This window comes from Arvicanthis niloticus, chromosome 5, assembly GCF_011762505.2.
Source record: "Arvicanthis niloticus isolate mArvNil1 chromosome 5, mArvNil1.pat.X, whole genome shotgun sequence".
NCBI classification, from domain to species: domain Eukaryota; kingdom Metazoa; phylum Chordata; class Mammalia; order Rodentia; family Muridae; genus Arvicanthis; species Arvicanthis niloticus.
Window position 1 is genome coordinate 41,627,581 of NC_047662.1, and position 23,771 is coordinate 41,651,351.

At 42.6% G+C, this 23,771-nt stretch overlaps 1 protein-coding gene across 8 annotated transcripts in view; it reads right to left on the reverse strand.

Annotated features, from left to right (window-relative positions):
- Nucleotides 1–6,279: 6,279 nt before the first annotated feature.
- The window catches only part of Txndc12 (thioredoxin domain containing 12), a 77,309-nt gene continuing 59,817 nt past the window's right edge, over nt 6,280–23,771 (reverse strand). For 5 of the 8 annotated variants that reach the window (XM_076934488.1, XM_076934491.1, XM_076934490.1 and 2 more), the window contains 2 exons: nt 22,017–22,077; nt 18,856–20,363 (listed from right to left, as the gene is read on the reverse strand). In XM_076934488.1, coding sequence (XP_076790603.1) covers nt 19,324–20,363; nt 22,017–22,077 — 1,101 coding nt within the window. In that variant the 3' untranslated portion in view covers nt 18,856–19,323. Of the gene's footprint in view, nt 7,035–8,991; nt 9,076–10,378; nt 10,449–12,165; nt 12,240–16,135; nt 16,189–18,855; nt 20,364–22,016; nt 22,078–23,771 lie in introns of those variants that run through there. The other 3 variants (XM_076934494.1, XM_076934495.1, XM_034501778.2) reach the window with 1 other exon arrangement.

The window sequence follows — 23,771 nt, forward strand, 5'->3', positions numbered from 1 at the left end:
TAGGAGGATTGCCAGCTTGAGGCCAGCTTGGGTTTCATAGAAGACCCTATCTCACACACACTTGCACACACACACACACACACACACACACACACGCACACACACGCATACACACGCATACACACACACACACACACACACACACACACACACGGCCAGGCCAGTGGTTAAGAGCACATGGGCACCTGGCACTTGTTGCTCTTGCAGCTTGGTTCCCAGCACCCACATGGTGGCTCACGGTCATTCCTAGCTCCATATCCAGGGTATTCAGTGCTCTTTTCTGATCTCTGTGGGCATCAGCCATGCACACAGCACATACACATACATGCAGGTAAAACAGCGATACACATAAAATAACAGAAATCCAATTAAAATATTGAAACATGATGTGGTGAAACACACCTGTAAACTCAGCATTTGGGAGGCTGAGGCAGGAGAACTGCTGTGGGTTTGAAGCCAGCTGTAAGTACCAGGCCAGTCAGGACTGAAAAGCAAGGTCCTGTTATCAAAACCAAAAAAAAAAAAAAAAAAAAAAAGCAAAGAGAAAGAGAGAGAGAGACAGAGAGACAGAGACTAGAGACAGATACAGAATGGGAATGGGAATTGGTGGTTAAGGAGTACATTTAAAATGTAAAGGATAAGTCTCAGTTTTCTGCCATGTAATAATGGAGGGTAAAGCCAGGTGTTGGTGGTGGCACATGCCTTTAATCCCAGCACTTGGGAAGCAGAGACAGGTGTATCTCTGTGAGTTCAAGGCCAGCCTGGTCTACAGAGTGAGTTCCAGTGAAGCCAGGGCTACAGAGAGAAACCCTGTCTTGAAAAACAAAAACAAACAAGAAACACATTTTAACTGTAGGCAGATGTGATATAACTCCTTTATGGTATCATGCAACTTCGTAAGAACATGGTAAGAAAATCTTTATCAACCAAATTTGACTTGATACAATTAATGCAGCCATTAACCCGTGTTAGGTAAATTTTAACCACTCACTTGGTTTTAAATAAATGTATTGAAAGGCCTTAACATTCAGTCAGCCAAATTAGACCATCAGAAACAATTTACTTTGGAGAGTTGAAATAAATATTTAAATTAAATATATGAAGGCACAAATTGTATGTGATAAAATGTTCATGTTTAGTTTCAGTTTTGACAAGTGTACACAGCTGTATAATCACATTTGAAGTTCCCAGAAAGGAAGCCACACCCACGTTAAAGATATTGTGAAGATCCGATTAGACTTCTTGTGGAGAGCTGGGATGGTCCAGATACAAAGGCAAATTATCTCCTGTCTTTATCCCCTGGATAGCCATTCATTACCCACGATTGTGTCTGCCCTGACATCTTGAGATTTCTCTTTTGGAATGTATTGTTTTACCAAACCACTAACTTCTACTGACTCAAAAGCAAAGAATGCCAAAAGCTCAGATAGCATCTGAGACCCAAGCATGGCCCCGACTCCTTTGTTGTAATTCATCTGCTTGACGTCCCTATTGAACTCAATTGTATTTGTTTTGAGACAAAGTTTCACATCACTCAAAGCCCTTGAACTTGCTGTGTTCTCAAAGATGAGCTGGAACTTCGGATGTTTGGAGTTTGGATCACACCGTGTCCGCCATGCTGTATTTATGTATCCCTGAGATGGAATTTCTAAGCAAGTGCTCTACCGACTCAACTACATCCCCACTCTCTCCAATGTATTTTGAAAATGCCCTGATTTATGATGTTCTTTTGTCCTATAACTATTAAAAATCTCATCAAACTGTTTCCACATTGGAACTTATTATTTGGGGCAATTTGAACCCATGTTTCCAGGCCACTCACTCATATGTGGCTCAAAGAACGGCTACTCCTCATTTCCTGATTTCCTTTCAGGCAAGAAGTGTTTTGTGTTGACACAACCAACATTTCTGTTTTTATTTGTTTATTTTGGTGTTTCTAGGTTTCACTGTGTAGTCCTGGATGTCCTGGAACTTGCTTTGTAGAACAGGCTGAACTCGAACTCAGAGATCCACCCATATGTGCCCCCTGAGGTGTGCACCCCCATTCCTAGCTCCACAGTTAACATTTCTGTCACCACACAGTTCTCTCCCATGGCCTTTACAGTCACAGCTTACTCAGCCCCTCCCCCAATGTCAGGTAACCAGTGATCTGCTCCTCGGTGTAGAGAATTCTAAGTCCCCTAAAGTTTCCTGTAAGTGTGCTGGCTTGAGTTTGTCTTTTCACTCTGTGTGTTTTTAAGATTCATTCTTGATTCACGTATCAGCAGTGACTGCCCTTTCTATGATTAGACCACCATTTCTCCATTTACTTGCTGTTCTTTCTTTTCAGCTTCTTTGCATTATGAATGTTCTTTTACAAGATTACATATGTGTGTTTGTTTTATATAATCTATATGGCTGCATACTTCACATGCCTATGCTTACATAATAACTGCGTATTTATTTGAAGGTGTGACTCAACCACAGAGCTCATGCTTGGCATGCTTGGGACACTGGATTCACTTTCCAACATAAAAACCATGAAAAGACTGCCAGAAACCCATGCCCTATCTAGTAGCTGAGGATATCCTGTACTGAGTTGTCAGTGCCCTGGCTGAGAAGCAGAAGTCAATATTAAATGTGAAGTACTTAAAGTAGATACAGAATTAGGCATGGTAGATCATACCTGTAGTCTAGCACTTGGGAAGCCAAAGCAGGAGGACTACCTTGAGGGCAGGGCCAGCCTAGGCTACATAGTGAGATCCTGTCTCAAATTAAATAAACCAGAACAAAACAAAAAAGTGAACACAGCATGATTTCCACACTGTAGAGAAGAACATCACTGATACCCTAGGAAACAAATTCTCATTGGAACATGTGACAACTTCTTTCAACAACCAAGCAGCCACAGTTATGATTAATGTAAAGCTATATACCCTGGGAGCTTTTGATGCTTCAGGGCAGATCATGACTACCAATGTCTCTAGATGTACAAATAGATGTTCTGCTGGTCTGTTCAGGTCAGTAGTCTCTCTACCCTCATTTGAAAGGTACAAGGAAAAGTAGTGACCTGAGCAAGCTCACTACTGTCCAAAGACTTGCTGTGGGGATGCAAAATGACTGAGAGACAACCCCCTCACTGGTGAGAAACTTGCCAAAATAAGCAGAAGTGACTGTTGCTGAGTTGGCAGGTGATCTGAAGTCTATCAGTATGTGGTCCTCTCTAGCCTGACACAGAAAGGCCTGAAGAACAACCGTGCCTTTGATTGACAAACCTTAGTGTTGCCCTGAAGCCTCTAGAAGCAAAGAGCTGCAGATGTGTACCTCTGTGAACGTTTCTCCAGAGCCCTGTCTGCACAGCTGGTGTTGACATCAGACTAAACGCACTGTTTAACTCAAAGGAAAGGTTAACAATTAAAATTCATTCCTGTTAAAATATGAATGCCCTGAACCACTCAATGGTGAGACCAGGGCCTGGGTGTGCAGCCTCCCTTTGCTGTCCTACTACTGGACAATTTTGAGTAACTATGTTTTCAAAAAGAGTTGACAGTGCTAAGTTCTTGCTTCTGAAAGAAAAATACTTTTGTTTGCTTAAAAGTGGGACCTGGGGGCTGGAGAGATGGCTTAGTGATTAGGAGCACTGGCTGCTCTTCCAGAGGCCCAGAGTTCAATTTCCAGCAACCACGTGGTGGCTCACAACCATCTGTAATGGGATCGGATGCCCTCTTCTGGTGTGTCTGAAGACAGCTACAATGTATTCATATAAATAAAATAAATAACCTTAAAAAAAAAAAGTGGGACTTGGTTGTGACAACTGGGCAGTAGATTAACTCCACCTTTTTTTTGTTTGGTTGGTTGGTTTTGATTTTTTGGGTTTTTTTGTTTTGTTTTGTTTTTTTAGTTTTTTTCGAGACAGGGTTTCTCTGTGTAGCCCTGGCTGTCCTGGAACTCACTCTGTAGACCAGGCTGGCCTCGAACTCAGAAATCCTCCTGCCTCTGCCTCTGCCTCTGCCTCCCAAGTGCTGGGATTAAAGGCGTGCGCCACCACCACCAGGCTAACTCCACCTGTTAAAGCTGCTCCCTGGTTTTACTTTTAGAGAGAAATCCAGGATCATTAAAATTCCCCCAGCCACTATACTTTTGAAGGAGTGGGGAGTTAAGTTTGTCATTTATTCATTTACTTTTAACTCATTAACCATTCAGCAGCTGTTGGGGAGGAAGCTACATTCCAATCCTTGGATCATTTACCAAAGATGCTCTCCACCTGGTGCTCTCTGGAAGAAGTGTGGAAATGCCTTATTGGAGAGCATACTCCACCCTTGAGGAGATCCAGTCTTTGAGGAAACCGAAAGGGTGATCGGAAGGTGTCTCTTTTCTAGGATGTACCCTATGCATGCTGGAGACTCTCATGGAAATGTTTGCATTTGTTGCTTTTAGGGGGTGGGAGGGAATTCCTAACTTCTTCCACTGATAACTGAAGAAACATTATATCTTTTGAAATGCACCAAATAGATTGCTTGTAACTTTATTTTAAAATTATGTGTAGTGTGTGTGTGTGTGTCTTATTTGTAACTATGTGTAGTGTGTATGTGTCTCTGTGTTCAGGAGTTCAGATGCTTGGAGCAAAGACATCCCTTCCCCCCTAGTTGGGAGCTACCTGCTTTGCGTGCTCTGGACAAGCAGCAGTCTTCCCAGCAGTCCTTGCTCAGCAGAGATCTGTACAGAAGTAGCATGTGGTGTACCTAGAGCCAGGCTGAAGACCTGGCAGTCAGAGAGAGGGACACTGAGAGTTAGCGCTTTACAAGTGTTTCCTCTTTCAGGTTAGGAAGGTCCAGGCCTGCTCAAACAAGAAGCAGGGGCTGTGATCATGAGAGGTCAGAAAGCCTTCCATCCTGTGGAGTCTGAGATGGAACTCAGCAGCTTTACTTGTTGAACAAGCTCACCTGCCCCACTTTTTCTTTGTAATCCATCTACTCATTGACGTGGGTAAGATGCTTCCGTTTTCAGGCTACTGTGATACTGCTTTCAATGTGGGAATCCAAAAATCCACTCAACATTCTCTTTTTGTTCTATTCCCTGGAGATGTAGAATTGCTGGCTCACATGGTAATTCTACAATTCATATTTTGGGGAAATCATTTTTCAGAGCAAAGATACAGAAATGGACTCACTAAAAAGATCTGCTGTGCCCCAGATTGGAACCACCCCTTTCAATGAGTCACCTCAGAATGTGGAGGTAACGTGGTAAGAGGGTCTGGAGTTTGCAGTTAGATCCTGGTGGCTAGAATCCAGTATGTATGTGGTCTCAGATAACGTTATAATCACAGCACATGGAAGGCAGAGATGGATTTCGGAGTTCCAGGGCAACCTGGTCTACATAGTTTCAGACTATGAAACCTAGTTTCAGGGTGTTATGGTGAAACCTTGTCTTTAAAAGGGGGTGAAAAAAAAACCCAACACCACTAGGGATGGAGAGGTGCTCTGTGGTTAAGAGCACTTGCTGCTCATCCAGAGGATGAGTGCAGTTCCCAGTACCCACATCCAGAGGCTCACAGCTGCCTGTGACTTTAGCTCCTGGGGATCTTATGTTCTCTTCTGCCTCCATAAGCACCTGCACACACATGGCATACATATGCACAGACGAACACATATACACAAAAACCACAACCACCCTGTAGAATACGTTGCAATAGTACCTTTCTCAGGGCTGTTAGGAGACTAAGGAAAAACTAAATGGGGTGACACTTGTAAGCATTAGGAGATGCCAGGCCATCCAAAGGCTCAAGTATTTTTTAAGGAAGTAACATAATCTTGAAGGTGGTAGGAAAGGTTTTAAGCAGGGGAATGACATAGATTAGTGTTGTGAAACGATCACTCCAGGGAAGACAAGGAAGATGGGCTACAGAAGATGGGCTATCACAGGCAAGTAGGCAAGTTACAGGGCTGGCACAACAAATGAGCCCAGCAAAGAGAAACGGCCTGTGCTATGCTAGAAGAGCCAGGGAGGCAGAGGAGACGCAGGCTTTCATCTGAGGAGGCGGCTCTCACCTGTATCCCAAGAGCTCAGGAGGCTGATACGGGGAATCACTTGAACCTGAGTTTGAGGACACCAGGGCAACATAAGATTCTACTGAATGACAACAAAGGAAACGCCCTGGTATTCATCTGGATGTGGATGATGGAGGAACATGGGTCCTAGGCTAGGACTCTTAGCACAGGCTAGATCAGTTTTCTTCCTCATCCTCCTATGTAGCTACTACCCCTTCTTCCCTGTCCAGTAACCCAAAGCCACCATAGCATCTTTCCATTTCAAGTTTTAATAAAGCTTAATGAAACATATTTTATCTCGTGTTTGTTTTAACCCCAGTACAAAAATACAGTTGGTGAATTGACAAAATGGCTTCATGTAGGGTTTGCAGGCTTGAGTTTCTCTAACAGCAACAGGGAAAGCATGCTTCCAGTAGGGGCTGAGTCTCTGTACACAGCCACTCTCCACACACATTCGTGCAAACAGGGGTGCCTGAGCAAAGAAGGAAGGGCACAGGGACTCAGGAAGACGTCCAGAAGTATTACCAAGACAAAGGGAGAATGCCTCCTTTAAACATTGATAATTCCCGCAATCTGTACACTATAGAAAACATACTTCCGGTTTGTTTCACTTCCGCTTGAGGACAGGAGGAGGAAATGGGTAAAGACTCAAATACTGACACGGAGTTAATAATCTCCAAGTGGCTCAAGTTTTGTATCAAATAGTTTCATTCTTTACATTCAAAGGAATGGATATTTAGGAGAGAGGGAGCAGATGACAGTCAGTCAGCCGTGCTGCTGGTCCACAGTCCAGCTTGTCAGCAGCTCTCTCCCACAGCGAGGGCTCCTTCCGGTGTAGGCAGAAGCATGGTTTCCGGTGGTTTAGCTGTTCTGGGTGGTTCTTCAGTATTCTCTCCCTGCTGCTTTTCTTCCAGAATACTCGCTCATGTCACAACTCGTCCTGAAAGTGTTTCTCTCTGAAGGCATCACCCGTCAGCCTCTCCTGAGCTTCCTTCATCCCTTGAACAACTGGAATAAAGGCAAAGGGGTGGGGTAAGTGTGGGGCATCTTTAATATCTGAAGTGTGACAACACAAACTTTAAATGTTTTAGGAGAAACAAGATAAAGATCTCCTTCTGGATTTCAGTCCTGGTGTCATAGATCTGCTTTTCCTCCTGGAGAGAATGCTACTGACATTGGATTGGTACAAAAATCAAGCAGAGAATGGATAATTCAAGTGTTTCATAAATACCAAGACACATAAAAATGCTAGTTGTTACTTTGGTTAACCTCTAGCACTCTTGCTGACTCCCGTCATGGCTGCACGTGCTCACTTGACACTCAGGGATGAGGGAACACCCTCCTGCTGCCCACTTTGGAATGTCTGGTCACACTGATCATGATGTGTGTGTAAACACGCACATATGTGCACACTGCAAGAGGAGATGATCTTTACTGAAGGGCTTAATCCTTTTTACTATTAACCAACAATAATGGAAAAAGTCAAGTTTTTTAGGAGGAAAAAAGAAGCTTAAGGAAAGAGAGTGGCAGATGAATATCTTATGAACTGACACACCCCATGTACTGACTTGTCCTTCCAGGAGGACAGTGATGTCAGTGTAAGCCTGGAAGAGGTAGCTCTAAAAAGGTAGGGGTGGCACTGGGCTGAGTCAGTCTGTCCTTGGAATCCTGCAGACCCCATATGCTTATAAAAGCACCTAACATGGTTAGTTTAGTTTTCCCCTTTATGTTTTACTTATGTTTTTGGTAAAGACAGGTTTGAATGTTTCCAGTCTCATGCCAACTAAGCCATGAGGACTCTGGGAAAAGCCTTGTGCTCACCTTTGGACTGTGTTAGTGTAGGGATGATAATAGCAAGAGTCTAAACAGAAGGTGAATCTTGAGAGACAAGTGTTTAGGACTGACAGCCCCACTGCCCTTCTCTGTGTGGAAAAGTCTGTATCTCTAGGAACCTGCATTAGGCCGGGGCAGATGCATCCTCCTGACCTGGGGCAGATATAACATCTCCGCATCCTCCCCGTTCCCATTTTAGGAATAAGAGTCCCAAGAATGGGAAACACAGAGTGACTTGGCAGGCTCACAATAGGTGACACGCGGCAACTTAGTAAGCGATTAACAGCGCAGGACATCTATTCCAACCCTGCTCTAGAATGACAGTGCTTCAAAAGCAAGAGACCAAAAAGCGAGGCAGATGTGTCAGCCTTCTTTCACCACTGGGCTAAGGCCATTCCCTCTGTCTGCAATGTGCCTTTCCCACTTTCACTAAAACTTACTCTTAGGGACTCGAGCTACATGTTTCTAGCAAGTCTTACCCTACACACACACTCTTTCATAGTGTGAAATGTCCTTGTACCTTTCTAGGGATAGATTATTATTTTGTATTACATTTTTACTGATTGTATGTGCGCGTGCAAAGCACTACTATGTGACAGCACCTATGTAGAGGTCGGAGTCAACTTGCAGGAGTCAGTTTTCTCCTTTTATTGGTGCTGGGGATTGAACTTAGGTCATCTGGTTTGGCAGCAGGTGCCTTTACCCACACAATCTTAGCAGAGCCAGAGCCAAGTTCTTGCATTGCCTGTCCATTTAGTTTAGTATCTATAAAAACTACTTTGGCTTCCTCAGCTAAGTTTGTATTCCTCTTCCTCTGGATTCTTACAGGAAGAACAGTATAGGTGTAATGGAAAAACAAATCAAATCCAATTCTGACTTACTGAGGCCAGAAGCCAGTAACTACCTGCATAAGCTCAGCCCTTTAGCTTCTAACCAGCCATCAGCATTTCCACTAGAGTTTAAGTAGCTGGAGAAAGGCTTGGTTTTAGCTGCCTGCCAATTGTATTCAATATAGGATCTAGCCAAGAGCTAGTCATGTGGACAATGTTCAGCCAACAGCTTATACAGCTAGGTTCTGTCACAGACCTTGCCCATGACCAACCATCCTTCCTCCTTTCTCTCAGAATGGTACCTTGCTCAGCACTGACGTAGAAATACTTGTAGCTGGGGTTTCCACTCTCATTGATGATCTCAGGACGCACCTTGCCACTGGGATCTATGGAAGACAAATGGTGTGAAGACCTTGGCAATCACAACAGGAAGGTATTCTGAACACGTGGCCCTCGGGAGATAAAGACCCACCTCTGCAGCCTATTATGTCACCACCCTACCTGTGAAGTTTCATGCTACAATCATAAGAAAGTACTTGTACTTCCTTGAACATAGCTCACCATCTCCACCCCATACCTTGGCAAATGCTATTCCCTTTCTGGACTGTTTGTTCCTTTTCTTCTTGATGATGATAGAATTTATACATTTCCTTATTTGTATCATCCATTAAATCTGGCCAAAAGTTTTTCTGTATATTAATTTGGGGGGGGGTTGTTTTTTGAGATAGGGTTTCATGTATTCTAGGATGGCCTCAAACTTCCTATATAATTGAGGCTGGCCTTGAACTCTTAACCTATCTTCCTGTCTTAGTTTCTAAGTGCTGGGATCATGGATGTGTGCTACCAGAGCTGGCTGCCCAAATGTTAAAATGTGAAAATGTGGTCATCCTATCTTATAAAAATTGTTGAAAGATGGCCAGGCAGTGGTGGTGCATGCCTTTAATTCCAGTGCTCAAGAGGCAGAGAGACAAGTATATCTCTGAGTTTGAGGCTAGCCTGGTCTTCAGAGCGAGCACCAGGACAGCCAGTTACACAGAGAAACCCTATCTTAAAACCAACCCCCGCCCCAAACTGTTGGAATATAAAGCTGAGTATGGTAGTGCACACCTTTAGTTCCAGCACTCCGGATGCAGTGTCAGGTGGATCTCTGAGTTTGAGGCTAGCCTGGTATAAAAGTGAGTGCCAGGATAGACAGGGTTATTATACAGAGAAACCCTGACTTGAAAACAAAACAAAACAAAGTAAGAAACTTGTTGAAAGACACATGTCTGGTTCTGTTATTCCATTGGGTTAGCTGCATACAGACCCAGGGGTAGTAACTGTTTATCTAGCCCAAGTAGTGTCTTAAATGGTGTTTGATAAATGGGTGGTGTCCAAATGACTATGAATGACTCAATGGAAGGTTGCATTCTTCATCTTGACAGATAAAAGCAGACATTTAATGGTAAAAGCATGTTCATTCTCATATTCAGATTCTTACCACCACCTCAGGATCTCTCTGTAGCCGGCCTCAAACACATGACCCTCTAGTGCTAGAATTGAGGGCACGTAGCACCTCCTTCCTGGTCCCTTCTTTTTGAATGTTTGGTTGTTGGACATGTCAGTTTGTCACCAGTAGAGTTCTAGTGCTTATCACTTCTCTCTCCCCACACCTGATCCTGTGTCACCTAACAAACTCTTTTGCCTTACCCAAGAAAAGGATGCGTGGGATATAACCCCCATCAGGACTGAAGTCTTCATCCCTGGGTTCCTCTTCATCCTGTTAAGATTAAATATAAACCATAGATAAGAACATATTCTTCCTCTCTTCAAAGCCTTTTCGTGGATTCCAGGCTTGCTCAGGCAAGGGGGCTCCATGTGATCTGCGCATGTCCCCCTGGCTATTCTCCAGCTTCATCTTCTATCTTGTTTAGGCATCTTTAGATACATGAACCTGCTTATTGTTACTGTCATTCATAAACTGGACACACTCACAACTTGGCTTCTGGACTGGCTCTGCCTGGACACACACTTCCCAATCATCTTTGGGTTCACTCCCTTTCCTGCTTCTAATTTTTGATCAGATATAATTTTCTTTTCTAGAAAGTTTTATAGTATCTTCTTTACCCTTAACTTTCGGCTGCAGAGTTCAACACCATCTTATGAATTCCATTTTACTGTTCCCCCATGCTAGAATGCTACTCTGACGAGAATGTGTTCTGTTCGCTGCTGCATGCCCAGTACCTCCATCACCTACTAGCACACAGGACCTCCTGAATGCATGAACAAGACCAACACTGTGGCTACACTTTCTTTCTTCTTTTTTTTAGTTATTTCTTTTATGTGTATGAGTATTTTGCTCCCATGTATGTCTGCACTATATGTGTGTCCGATACCCTTGGACATCAGAGGAGGGCATCAGATCCCCTGGAAATGGAGTTATAGATGATTCTTAGCCAACATTTGGGTGCTGAGACTTGAACTTGGGTCCTCTACAAAAACATCAAATGCTTTTAAACACTTAACCATCTCTCCAGCCTATGGCTATACTTTCTTACATTGGATTTCTTCACTGGAAACATCTTGTCCTCTGTGAATGGAAAATTCCAGTTTATCCCAGAAAGTAATGAGATCATGTTCATGGGAAATAAAAAGTAATTTTATAGCTTGTGGTGAGGTTCCCATTTCAGGGATTAAATAGGGTCACTTATTGAAATTGCTTTAATTAGCACTGGGGTACACTAGTTATACAGGCCAACATGTTTGATACCTCAGTGCTGACTGTTAATGTGTTCAGAAGATTCTTGGGTCTGTGTTTAAGCAAACAGTCTCTTTAAAGAACCTCAAGTCTAGAAACATCCCTGTGAGGTACTACATGATCCCACCCTTGAGGAGCATGGCCTGGAAAGGAGCACTGCTCCGTCAGGATATCTGCTTACTTACTAGGTTCTTAGGATTTTAATAAAAATCACATACTTGACTTCAGGCCTTTCTATAAAAATGGAAACAATACCAATGACCTAAAAAAATCCCTTCCAAGTCTAACTCTTGAGATTCTAAGATTCAAGACCACAAGAGCTGAACTCTGTGGTAAGTACATAAAAGATGCCTCCAAGAGCAATCAGGAAGGTTGCACATAAAAGTCTAACACAGCTGAGCATCTAGTTGAGCTCAACTGAATCACGATTTGCAGGAAGTTGTAGCCTCTATGACTGTCTATGACTGTCCATAGAACAACTATAGGAAGATATAAAACATATCATAACCAAAAGCTAAGGATGAAAAAACTCCAAATTTTAGTCACTTATTCAAATTCTACCTTCCTGATTCCTCTCCAATGCTGGACGGCTAATACATCTCTCCTGTAAACTTTAACATTAGAGGTTAAGAGAAAAACAACACACAAGTAGCCAGCTCTGTCCATTTTACTTTATATTAAATCTAAAACAATACCTTAAAATCACCCCCCCTTGGGGGGGGGTTCCTTTAAGTCTTACCTCCAGATTTACCATAACAAAATTATGGGACAGTTCTGAAATTTCTGTAGATTCTGCAAATTTGGGTTTTAAAGCTAAGGAGAGAGAGAGAGAAAAAAAAGATTTTGCAATGACAGAAACATACTCAAAAATTAATTAGTATAAACATCACTAACTCTCACTGATGGGTCAGGCATTAGCTAAATTACCATATAACTGAAACATTTTTAAGTCTAAATAACTAGGCCAGGCAGTGGTGGTGCACGCCTTTAATCCCAGCACTTGGGAGGCAGAGGCAGGCGAATTTCTGAGTTCTAGGCCAGCCTGGTCTACGGAGTGAGTTCCAGGACAGCCAGGGCTATACAGAGAAACCCTGTTTTGAAAAACAAAACAAAAAAACAAAACAAACAAACAAAACCCCCAAAACAAACAAACAAACAAAAAAAACATGGTAGAAACCAAATGGAAAAAGATATCCAAGGTTGATCTTCGATATGGCTGCCACATGAATACAAACATACATGTCCTTAACATGTATGATTAAAACAACAACTAAAACAGAAAAACAAAAATCTCCAAAATGCCTGGTGGCACACAGTTGCAGACCCGGTTCTGGGAGACTGAGGCAGAAGGGTAACTTGAACTTACTTGAGTTTAAGACCAACCTGTAAGACATAGCAAGACCTAGCTCAATTAAAAAAAAAAAAAAAAAAAAAAAAAAAAAAAGGCCAGGCATAGGGTGTGAGGCCAGCCAGGACTACATAAGACCTTGTCTCAAATAAGAATATGAAATAATAAGGACAAGTGTTTTTTATTTAAAAAATACAACCATAAAACCAGAACTGGGCACCTAGATTCTCATCCTGCTTTGGCGCTTACTTTGTTATGTGACTGCAACTTGCATCTAACTTAAGAAATAAGGACAATGGGGGGTGGGGGGTGGGGGGTGGGGCGCTGGGTGTGGCAGTACACGTCTTTAATAAGGGAGGTAACAGGAGGAGCTTGGTTAGGTTGAGGCCAGCCTGGTCTACACATTGAGTTCTGACACAGCCAGGACTACATAGTGAAACCCTGTTTCAAAAAAGAAAGGGAAACAAATTATTCCTGAGCTGAAGAGAGTAGATAAGGGTGTCCACTGCCACTCCTAATGACCTCAGTTCAATCCCTGTAACCTACATTACAGAATAGACTCCTACAAGTTGTCCTCTGACCTCCAAACACTATAAAAAAAATAAAAATGATAGCACGTGTGACTGCCACAGCACACATGGAGGTCAAAAGACAAGTGTGGAGTCTGTGCTTTCCTTTTACCTTCCTATGGGCTTCGGGAATCACTCATGCTAGACTTGCATAGCAAATGTCTTCACCCAATAAGCCATCCATCCCACTGCCCCCACTGTTTGCCTTTTATAGTTATGTTTCAGTCATTTCTACTGAAAAAGGAACCACAATGTTAGCAGTTGGTGGCAGAGAGCTGACCTTCACACTATAGTCCAGGCTGTCCCCAGACCTCACTGGAGTTCTCATGCTCCAGGCTCCCAAGTGCTGTAAGGAGGAACCCTAACTCCCCTTCTGCTTGTGTTTTTTTAAGGGGTCTCTTGGGCTGGGGGTGTAGCTCAGTTAGTAAAGTGCTTGTTCAGATGTACAGTGCTTAGATCCCCAGGACTCAGGTAGAGTGGTACATGCTAGTAACTCCAGCATTTGAGAGGTGGGAAGAGACAAGGTTTGAGGTCATCCTCCACTAAACAATGAATGTATGTTTAGCCTGGGCTACACAAGACACTGTCTCAAAACAAAACACTCATACAATAAATATAAACAAAATGCTAGGCTAAATAGATGGGTCAGTGGTTGAAAACACTTATTGCTCTTGCAGAAGACCTGAGTTTGAGTCCCAGGATCCACAGGGTGGTTCACAACTATCTGTAACTCCGATTCTAGGGGATCCACCCTCTTCTGCCCTCTGAAAGTATCAAGCATAAGTGTGGTACACATACACACATGCAGGCAAAAAAAAAAAAAAAAAACCACTCATACGAAAAATAAAATAAAAGTAAATAAAATGGGTACTAAAGCAACTAAAATTAAAAAATCCAGGTCATGTCTTTAATCCCTGTCTGGGGGAGCGGGGGGCGGGGGGGTAGTTTAAAAAAAGAAACAGGGTCTTGTAACATTTTTAAGAATTCTGGAATTTTGGTTAAGAACGTGCTTTCATTTTATTCCCAGGTGTGGAGATATGGGGCTGCTTCTCAGCAGCTAACTATGATTTGCTTTGTGCTCTAACAGAGGCATGGCTTTGCCAGGTGCAGATAATTTTGGCAATTGTGTGACTTTGGAATTCTGGGAACTTTTCAGAGGGTTCATAAAGGCTGCGGCCCTGAGAGGTGAGGTTGGTTGTGGTTTGTTAGTAGTTGTACTTAAAGAAGAAACAAAAGAGCTGGGCGGTGGTGGCGCACGCCTTTAACCCCACCACTTGGGAGGCAGAGGCAGGCGGATTTCTGAGTTTGAGGCCAGCCTGGTCTACAGAATGAGTTCCAGGACAACCAGGGCTACACAGAGAAACCCTGTCTCAAAAAACCAAAAAACCAAAAAAAAAAAAAAAAAAAAAAAAAAAAAAAAAAAAAAAAGAAAGAAACTAGATTCAGGGGTCTTTCTCTCCCTCCTTTGTCTCCTATCTAGAGATAGGAGGTAAAATTGGGGAGGAATAAAGGGTTTCAAAAAGACCTCCCACAAAGTAGCAAAGACCAGCTAAAGGGTCTCTCAGTGGAAACCATGATAGCCTTGAACTTCTGATCCTCCTGTCTCAGGTTCCCCAGTGCTGGGATTACAGGTATGCACTACAGTACCTGGCTATTACATTCCTCTTATTTATTTTTATTATGTGTATGTGTGTGGTTATGTGTATGTGTGTGGGGGTATGCACATGAATGTGAGTGCTCAAAGGTCAGAGGTGTCAAGATTCCCCTGGAGCTGGAGTCACAGCAGTTAGTTGTAAGTCGTCTGATATGGGTGCTGGGCGTTGCACTCAGGTCCTCAGGAGGAGCTGGTATGTGCTTGTAACCACTGAGTCATCTTTCTAGCCCCTTATTTATTTTTGAGACAGAGACTCACTCTGTTGTCGAAGTTGGCCTCAAACTTGTGCTCATGCTTCTGCTTTGACCTCCTGAGTGCTGGGATCACAGGCACGGGCTGCCATGCCCAACTGCACTTTTCAACTAGGGTTTTACTAGTTGTAGCATCCAGTGAAAAATAAAACCTGGAGGCCTGGCGGTGGTGGCGCACGCCTTTAGTTCCAGCACTTGGGAGGCAGAGGCAGGCGGATTTCTGAGTTCGAGGCCAGCCTGGTCTACAGAGTGAGTTTCAGGACAGCCAGGGCTACACAGAGAAACCGTCTCAAAAAACAAAAAAACAAAACAAAACAAAAACAAAAAAAAAAAAGAAAGAAAGAAAGAAAGAAAACCTGACTCGTATCACAACAGGCAGAATACAACCACAGTCAAAAATATCCCCTGGTTTTGACTGGTTCCCTCCCCTTCCCTAAACCATTTATGTCCCTCTGTACAGGATTCCAGTCTCTGCTAAGATGTATGGTCTATGACATTAAAAATTCCAGACTTGCCGGGTGGTGGTGGCGCACGCCTTTAATCCCAGCACTTGGGAGGCAGAGACAGGCGGATTTCTGAGTTCGAGGCCAGCCTGGTCTACAGAGTGAGTTCCAGGACAGCCAGGACTACACAGAGAAACCCTGTCTCGAAAAACCAAAAAAAAAAAAAAAAAAAAAAAAAAAAAAAAAAAAACAAACAAAAAACAAACAAACTCCATACTTGATAACTGTATCTTAATCTTCCCAACCCGATTCTAGCCCCCTGCAAAGACAACTGCAAACTTCATGAAGGGAGAATGTGTGGAGGATTTCGCTCAAGGCAATCCAGCATCGACACTAGCATGTCTAATACACTTGAAGCCTGACACTGGATGGAACACTACTCACCTTTGCAGGCTCCACACCAAGACTTATGGATGATTACCATCAGCGGCAAGCCACTTAAAAACAAAGAAATTACATTCTAGTAAAATCCTTCAAAAATACACTAACAAAATGATTGGTTCACAGCAAACACAGAACTGTTCTTTTTGTACATGCTTGCTGTATAAGCATGACAGGCTGAGTTTAGATCCCCAGGGCCGACAGTCACATTTTCAGTTGTCGTTACGTTCACTATGCCAACACATACAGTATTACTGACATCAAATACACAGTATTCACCACACACCACTGCTATCCTACATGATTAGCTTGCCAGGTAAGTTTTAGGTAAACTATTTAGCTATCTCACCTTAGGCCTACTAAGAGTCAGAAGAGACTGACTCATGACTGATACTGTTTGCTAACGGCTTATAAATCCCAAGTGTAAGATGAGAGGATCTAGGCGACCATAACTAAAATGCGTTGGATGTGACTATATGTTAAATACTTTGCATGCATTATACTACATACACAAATAACTCTAGTAACATTTTCTAAAAATTAGAGATATGGGCCATGCATAGTGACACACATCTTTAATGCCAGTAGTCTCAAGGCTGGTTTCTTAATTCAAGGCTAGCTTGCTCTAGTGAGTTGCTGGCTAGACAAGGTTATGTATCCCCATCCCCAATAAATAATTACATTTATTTGAGTGTGTGTGGACCCATGCACACTTCAGGGAGGGAGAGAACTAGCAAGAATGTGAGAGCATGTACACTGTGGAGCTCAGAGGTCCTCTCCTTTTATGGAGTATGTCCTGGGGATTGAACTCAGCTGGTTAGGCTTACAGGCAAGGAATCTTGGCATACCAGGACATCTCATCTGTCCTCCTTTGACTTTTGATGCAGGGTCTTTAGCTATGTAACCTAAACTAGTCTAACACTCGTGGCTACTCTCCTGCCTCAGCCTCCTGAATGCTGGAATTACAAGCATACACCATCACACTCATACAGGGTAGACACTATTAATGGGCTCATAGAAAAGAGAAAATTAATCTGTGATGCAGACCAATGGTAAAGTACTTGCTCAGCTTGCACAAGGTTTGGGTTCAATCTCCAGCCCAACTCAAAGAATCCCAAAAGATTAAGTATCTGACCACAGGGGCTGTAGAGATGGCAGCTAAAAGCAACTGACTACTCTTCCAGAGAACTCGGATTTAATTCCTGTGCCTGTATGGCAGCTTGCAGCAACTATAACTCCAGTTCCAGGGGATCTAACACTCTCATACAGACAAACATGTAGGCAAAATACCAATGCATACAAAATAAAAATACAAAAATCATTAAAAAAAAAAAAAACCCTGACTACATAAAATGTAACTTCTGCCATTGAGAACAAACAAACAAACAAACAAAAAAAGGCTGACTCGCAGACCAATGTTCTTTTTGGCCATGATAGTACCCTTTATTTAGAAGAGCCATCTAGATAAAAATATGTAGGTTTTTTTTTTAAAAAATATATTTTATGTATGAGTTCTCTATTTGCTGTATGCTTGCATGACAACAAGGCATCAAACATAAGAGGGCATCAGCATTAGAGATGTTGTGAGCCACGACCTGGTTGCTGGGAACTGAACTCAGGACCACTCGAAGAGCAGCCAATGCTCTTAATCGCTGAGCCACTATTGACAGTTCTACAACATGTAAGTTTAAACCCAAGTCAATCAATAACCAACTAGAGGAAAATCAGAAATGAAGGTTGGAAAAGGTTGTTGAGGTTGCCTAGTTCAAACCTACATTTCATACATGAATCCTTCCCGCCTTTCATATCAAAAAAGGTGGTAGATATTACCAAGGAAACAACATCAACCAAGGCAGCCCATAGTTTTCAGAGCATATATGCATATATATATATATATATATATATATGTATATGTATATGTATACGTATATGTATATATATATATATATTTAGAATGTCTTAGGCCTGTCAAACATCTATTAGTTATTCTAGAGTTAGCAAAAATAGTCTGTAGGCCAAAGTCAACCCACTGGTTGCTTCTCTACAGACAAAGACACACTTAAAACAACTTTTTTCTTCCTTTTTCTAAGATAGGATCTTACTCTGTAACTCAGGCTGACCTCAGATTTACAACAATCCTGTTATCACCTCCCAAGTGCTGGGATTACAGGTGTGAACATCATACCTAGTGAAAATTTTGATGGTTGAAAAGCAAATCTAAAATACTTTTGTGACACAACTATAATTCACACTTCTTAGAACACATTTATTTACTCTTTTCAAGTAGCAAGAGACTTCCAAGGTCTAGAACGTGTCTAAAAAGTTGCATTTGGTCCCGTGCAGACCACGATTCCACAGTGCTATTTCAAATATTAACTTTTCTACAGCTGTTCCTTCAACACCTCCTAACATCTGGTCAACAGTCAACAATCTTCACAGTCAACAATAACCACAGGTTATTCTGTGACGTCTAGCATTCATTCATTAAGCATGTTTGCACTTCACACAAACAATTTCTCCAGGTCAAAGCTAGGTCTGAAAACTGTATGGAAAATGAAAATCCAGTATTGTTTGCTTCCAACAAAACTAAGACTACAGTGATGTCTGCCTTAGACTATGCGATAAAGCACAATGCAGGTATCAGCCAAAGGTGTGTGATGATAAATGTATATATAAAATACTAAGTTGCAGGGGAAACATTAAATTACATCAAGAGTCCAGCAGACAATTTTAGAAGATTTTATTAGAGGAAATATCTTATGGTTGTCTTACACAAATATCAGTTTCCCAGAAACAGAAGATTTATCTGTGTTCGAGTTCCAGGAGAGATAGCAAGAGGCACTGTGCTCAAAAATACTTGTAGTATGAAAGGTACATCATAAATACAAAACTGTTATCTTCGGTTTTTACTTACAGTTGACTTAAAACAATTCTCCATCCCGATGGAAGGAAAACAGTGGTTTGTAGTATCCCTAAGTAGACTCCAACCGAAGGCACCTGGTATTTTTGGAGTTAGCACTCAATGCCTCAGCGTATGCGGCACACTCAAGATATAGCAGAGGCAGTTAAGAAAATGAGCCAAACTTAGCAATCGTAGTACTACAGTATGCTTTGCAGGCCTTCGCACTATTCTTTCTAGACGAAGTACAATGGAATTCTGATAAAAGCCATTGCTGCCACCCACTACCCCATTAGAGCAAACTCTGGTTCAGATACTGAAGAAACATGTTGGCCAACTGAGGCAGGTTCTCGTTGTTGGGATGCATTTTAGTATAGGAAATAAACTGGCGTCGGAGGCGACTCAATTCTGCCAAGGTCAAGGAACGGGTAAATCGGAGATGCTCTGTGGTGCCAGGAAGCTTTAATAAGTCTCCGGGTACAGCGCTCTTCTGTGCTTCCATCACAGCGGTCAACACCTGGCTGGTGGCCTGATCCAACTGGTGCAGAAAGCTGCCAGAGGCTAGGGGCTGGGACTGCGTAGACTGATGGGGTTGGGGAGCCCGATTCTCAAACAGTGCAGACCGGATCTCAGCCAGGGGCAATGGCTCTTCTAAACCCACCACGGTGAACAAGGGTCGATCCCAGCGGTTCCGGGAGTCGGGAGCCTCAAAGCGCAGCGCTAAGGACTCCAAAAGTTCTGGAGGAAAGGCACAGGCCGCCGGCTCTGCAGATTTCTCGGACTCCAGAGTCATTACAGCTGGAGGATTTGACGGCAGGATTTCCTCTGGATCCAGTTCCTTGGGGACAGCGGCCGGGACTCCCCAATTTGCTCCCGGGCTGGCGGCGGGCTGTTCCTCCACAGCGCCGGACGCCTGAGGCTTCTCTCCGTTCTCGGTGCGCGGCCTCCAGCTCACACTGACAGCCGGGTCCGGGTTCTCAGAGGCGGCAGCCACTTGGAGCCCGCGGCTCGGCCAGTACGGCCGTATGCAGTAAACTAAGCATAGCGTCGTGCGCGCGGCCCGCGCGAGGCAGTACAGTTCGTAGCGGAACCCCTTGATGTAGTTCAGGGAGTCTAGGATGACCACGTCCTGCCGGCTCAGGCGCCGCTCGACCGCCGCCCGCAGCGCAGCACGCAGCGCCTTCTCACCCGCAGAGTCGCCGTACACAGTCGAGTCCTGCGCGCCCAGCACCGAAGCATCGTCCACCACATACACCGTGCGACCCTCGCCGGTCAGTGCCCGACGTAGCTCCTCCGTACGCTGGCTCTTGCCGCTGCATGGCAGCCCGCAAACTACGACAAGCGGCATACTCTCGAGGGGTATTCACGTGCGGCTGCTTTGCGTCAACTTCCGGTATGAACCGGAAGAGAAACCCAAACTTCCTGTTTCTCTATACTCTAATAGGACCTTTTGTTTCTATGGGAAACGGGAACTCTTAACAACTAGATCAAGGACCAACATTCTCATAAAGGAAACTCAAGGATTATTGAATGGCATTAGTTATTTACACCAAACATTAAAAGCCTCAACTGAATAAGATTACCCTCCGTCAATGCACATCCCTATCTATTCATTAAATGGGATTTAATGGGCATTCAACAAAATTACTAACATTACATTTAGCATACAAAAGGCAATTTACAAATGATGTTTCTCTATTCAGGACTTCTCTTACACCTAGTAGCTCTCAGTAAATGTTTATTCATAACAACGATTTCAATCGTCAACATCCTTCCATGGTTGAGGTCAGAGATGAACAGAAAACTGTTTATTTCCCCTAAGAAAATCAAGGTTCTTACTAGGAAGCATCAAGTGTCCACACAAAGTAAACACTTCTATGAGTAGCTGTACGTTAGTGTGAAGAACAGAAGTGAAAAAGCTGCCTAGAAAACTCCTTGAAGACTTGACTGATGCTTGAATTTGTTTCTATTTGTTTAGTAGAGGGAGTGCTAGGCTAGAGTTTGTGTATGCACTCTGCTACTGCTCTAAACCCTTGGGTCAAATTATTTGATTTTGAACTTGAAAGACTAATTAAAATTTTCATCTTGGATAGGGTTGCCAAATACAATACAGGTTTTCCAATTAAATCTGATTTTGAGATTTTTTTTAAAGTTTTGTAAGCTACACGGACATTTAATTTTTCTTTGTGTAAAGTTTGAGTTTAGCTAAGTATCTTTTATTATTGTTCTTGTTGTTGTTATTATTATTAAACTTGGCAATTCTACTGCAGAAGGTTTAAAACCTCAGTGTCTTGAAACTTAGGATCTGTTTTACAACAGCAAGTACTAGTTTGGTAGGTGCAGAAGTGTAAATGTGAGTATTTCTGTGATATAATGATGATATAATATAGGACACACATGCTGGAGTAGAGTAAATCTCTAATACGGTACAGTAGACAAATGAAAGTCCACTTACTAGCAGTTTAAATACTGGAAAGTAATTTCACTTTTCTGTATTGCAATTCTCTTTTCGATAAAATGTAACAGTTATTTCATAGTTGTAGCAATCTCAGAGGCTATAAAGACTAAATAAACCAATCTTTGTAATAACACTGGCAGTTCCTTCCTTCTGTCTCCACCCTGACCCCTTAAGCTCTGGGTGTCTGTGCATAAACTAACCCTCTCTGAAACATTACACTATTTTAGCTTTAGCCTGGTAGGCAGTATATTCTGTTATGTACCGACTTGTGATCTGGGACAACTTAACTGTTGATTTATTTTTTAAAAAAGTAACAACAGTATTTCATAGAAATGTTGTGAAACTAAATATGTTAATCAGTTCAGATTATTTGACACCTGGTACACAGTGTGCTGAGTTTTTGTTATCAGGAAACTTACATAGCTCTTACGGGGCCGTGGCATGGCCCTTCATCTGAGAGCAATGCTAAGTTAATGGCTAGAAAGTTTTGTTACTATAAACAACCTGACACCATGCATGTTTGATACCTTGCAGCTGCTTCTTTCTTCCCATCTTCGAGAGTCCTCCAGTGAATATGATCTCCGAAACCTAGAAGGAAATAGCCTTATAAACATCCATAAAACAAACAAAGGACACACATACAAGAAAGAAAGGAGACATGTTTGTAATATAGCCATGAATAAAAAAAAAATTTTTTTTTCCCTCTGCTAAAAGGTTGGTGTTCAACGGCGAGCTCCACTGATTTCTGGGTAGACTGAACCATGGAATCACCTTCCCCAAGTCTGTTTTCATACCTCTAAATGAGAGAACACCATTTCATAAGGAGCTTAAATAATGATGAATCCTTTGTGAACTAACACACTATGCCAACAATATGGTGAGAATGAATGAGACTGTCCTACACAGTGAACAGGAGCATCATCACTGAAATAACAGATAGTGCAGCTTCAGACTCACAAAACCATGGATCGGTAACTCCACTTCCCATTAAGGCTGTGGAGTTTTGAATGAAGCCACCTAAGTCCCAGTCTCATCATCGATAAAAAGCAAGACATTAATTTCTACCTCAGGTAGAAATTATTGGTACAAGGATCTAATAAATGACATCAGGTGCATTAACTCTTGTTCACACAATTCAGCCAGAATGGTCTTTTTCATTTTAAAACTACATTGGTTTATTTATGTGGGCATGCATATGCCACAACCTCCATGTAGAAATCAGAGGACAACTTTCAAAAGCCAGCCCTCTCACCCAGCAGTGATGGAGCACGTCTTTAATTCCAGCAGACTAAGAGCAGGCAGGCTGATCTCTGTGAGATCCAAGGGCAGCCTGGTCTACATAGAGTAAACAGGACAGCCAGGGCTACGTGAGAGTTAAAAACAAAAACAATAAACAAACAAACGCGCACACGCTCTGCCCACTTCTGCAATCCCACTTCAGCCTTTTTCTAAGACTCAAGACACTTCTGTCTCTTTGTGCACCACAATCCTCTCCCCTTCGGGCTCCACCTCCACCTTTCTTCCCCACTCTTACACTTGGGTATAAATTTGCACAGAGGACATTTCTTCTGATAGGGGCCTGCTCTCAAACCACTCCATTCTTGTCCTAACACCACACTTCCCAGACAGAATCTTCAGACATTAGTGTGTCCATTTCCCTTACTCCAAGGAGAATTCTCTAAGTGCTGGGACCAAACCTCTTGTATCTTTCCCTGCTTCCCTAGCATTTAGCAAAACATATGTCTATTCCAAGTATTTCATAAGAGTTCTCAAAATCTTAGTAGACCAAATCACATAATCTTATGTTATATCCAGAAAATGTCAGTGATCAAAATGTTAGCTGCTATTTATTTAAATTGATTTATTCTTTCTAAATTTATGTATATATATATATACCTTTTATCCTTTCCTCTTTCACTGAGGCCTTTCTAATAAATAAATCTTACTATTTTCTTGTGTGTATGTCTATATAATTAGAGTTGTTTGCATGAGCCTGGCTGGATGGGAAATTATTGAATAGTTTTTTTTCTGCCAATGTAATAAGCCAATTCAAGCTAAATTTAAAATATAAAAGCAGATTTATTGGGGGCAGCTCTGGAGTGGGTTCACTGGTCTCAGAGAACAAAGTCAGGGAAATCTCCAGAGAGAGAGAGAGAGAGAGAGAGAGAGAGAGAGAGAGCGAGAGAGAGAGAGAGAGAGAGAGAGAGAGAGAGACAGACAGACAGACAGACAGACAGAGACAGAGACATGGATCTGAGGTGGTTGGGGTCCTTTTATCTGCA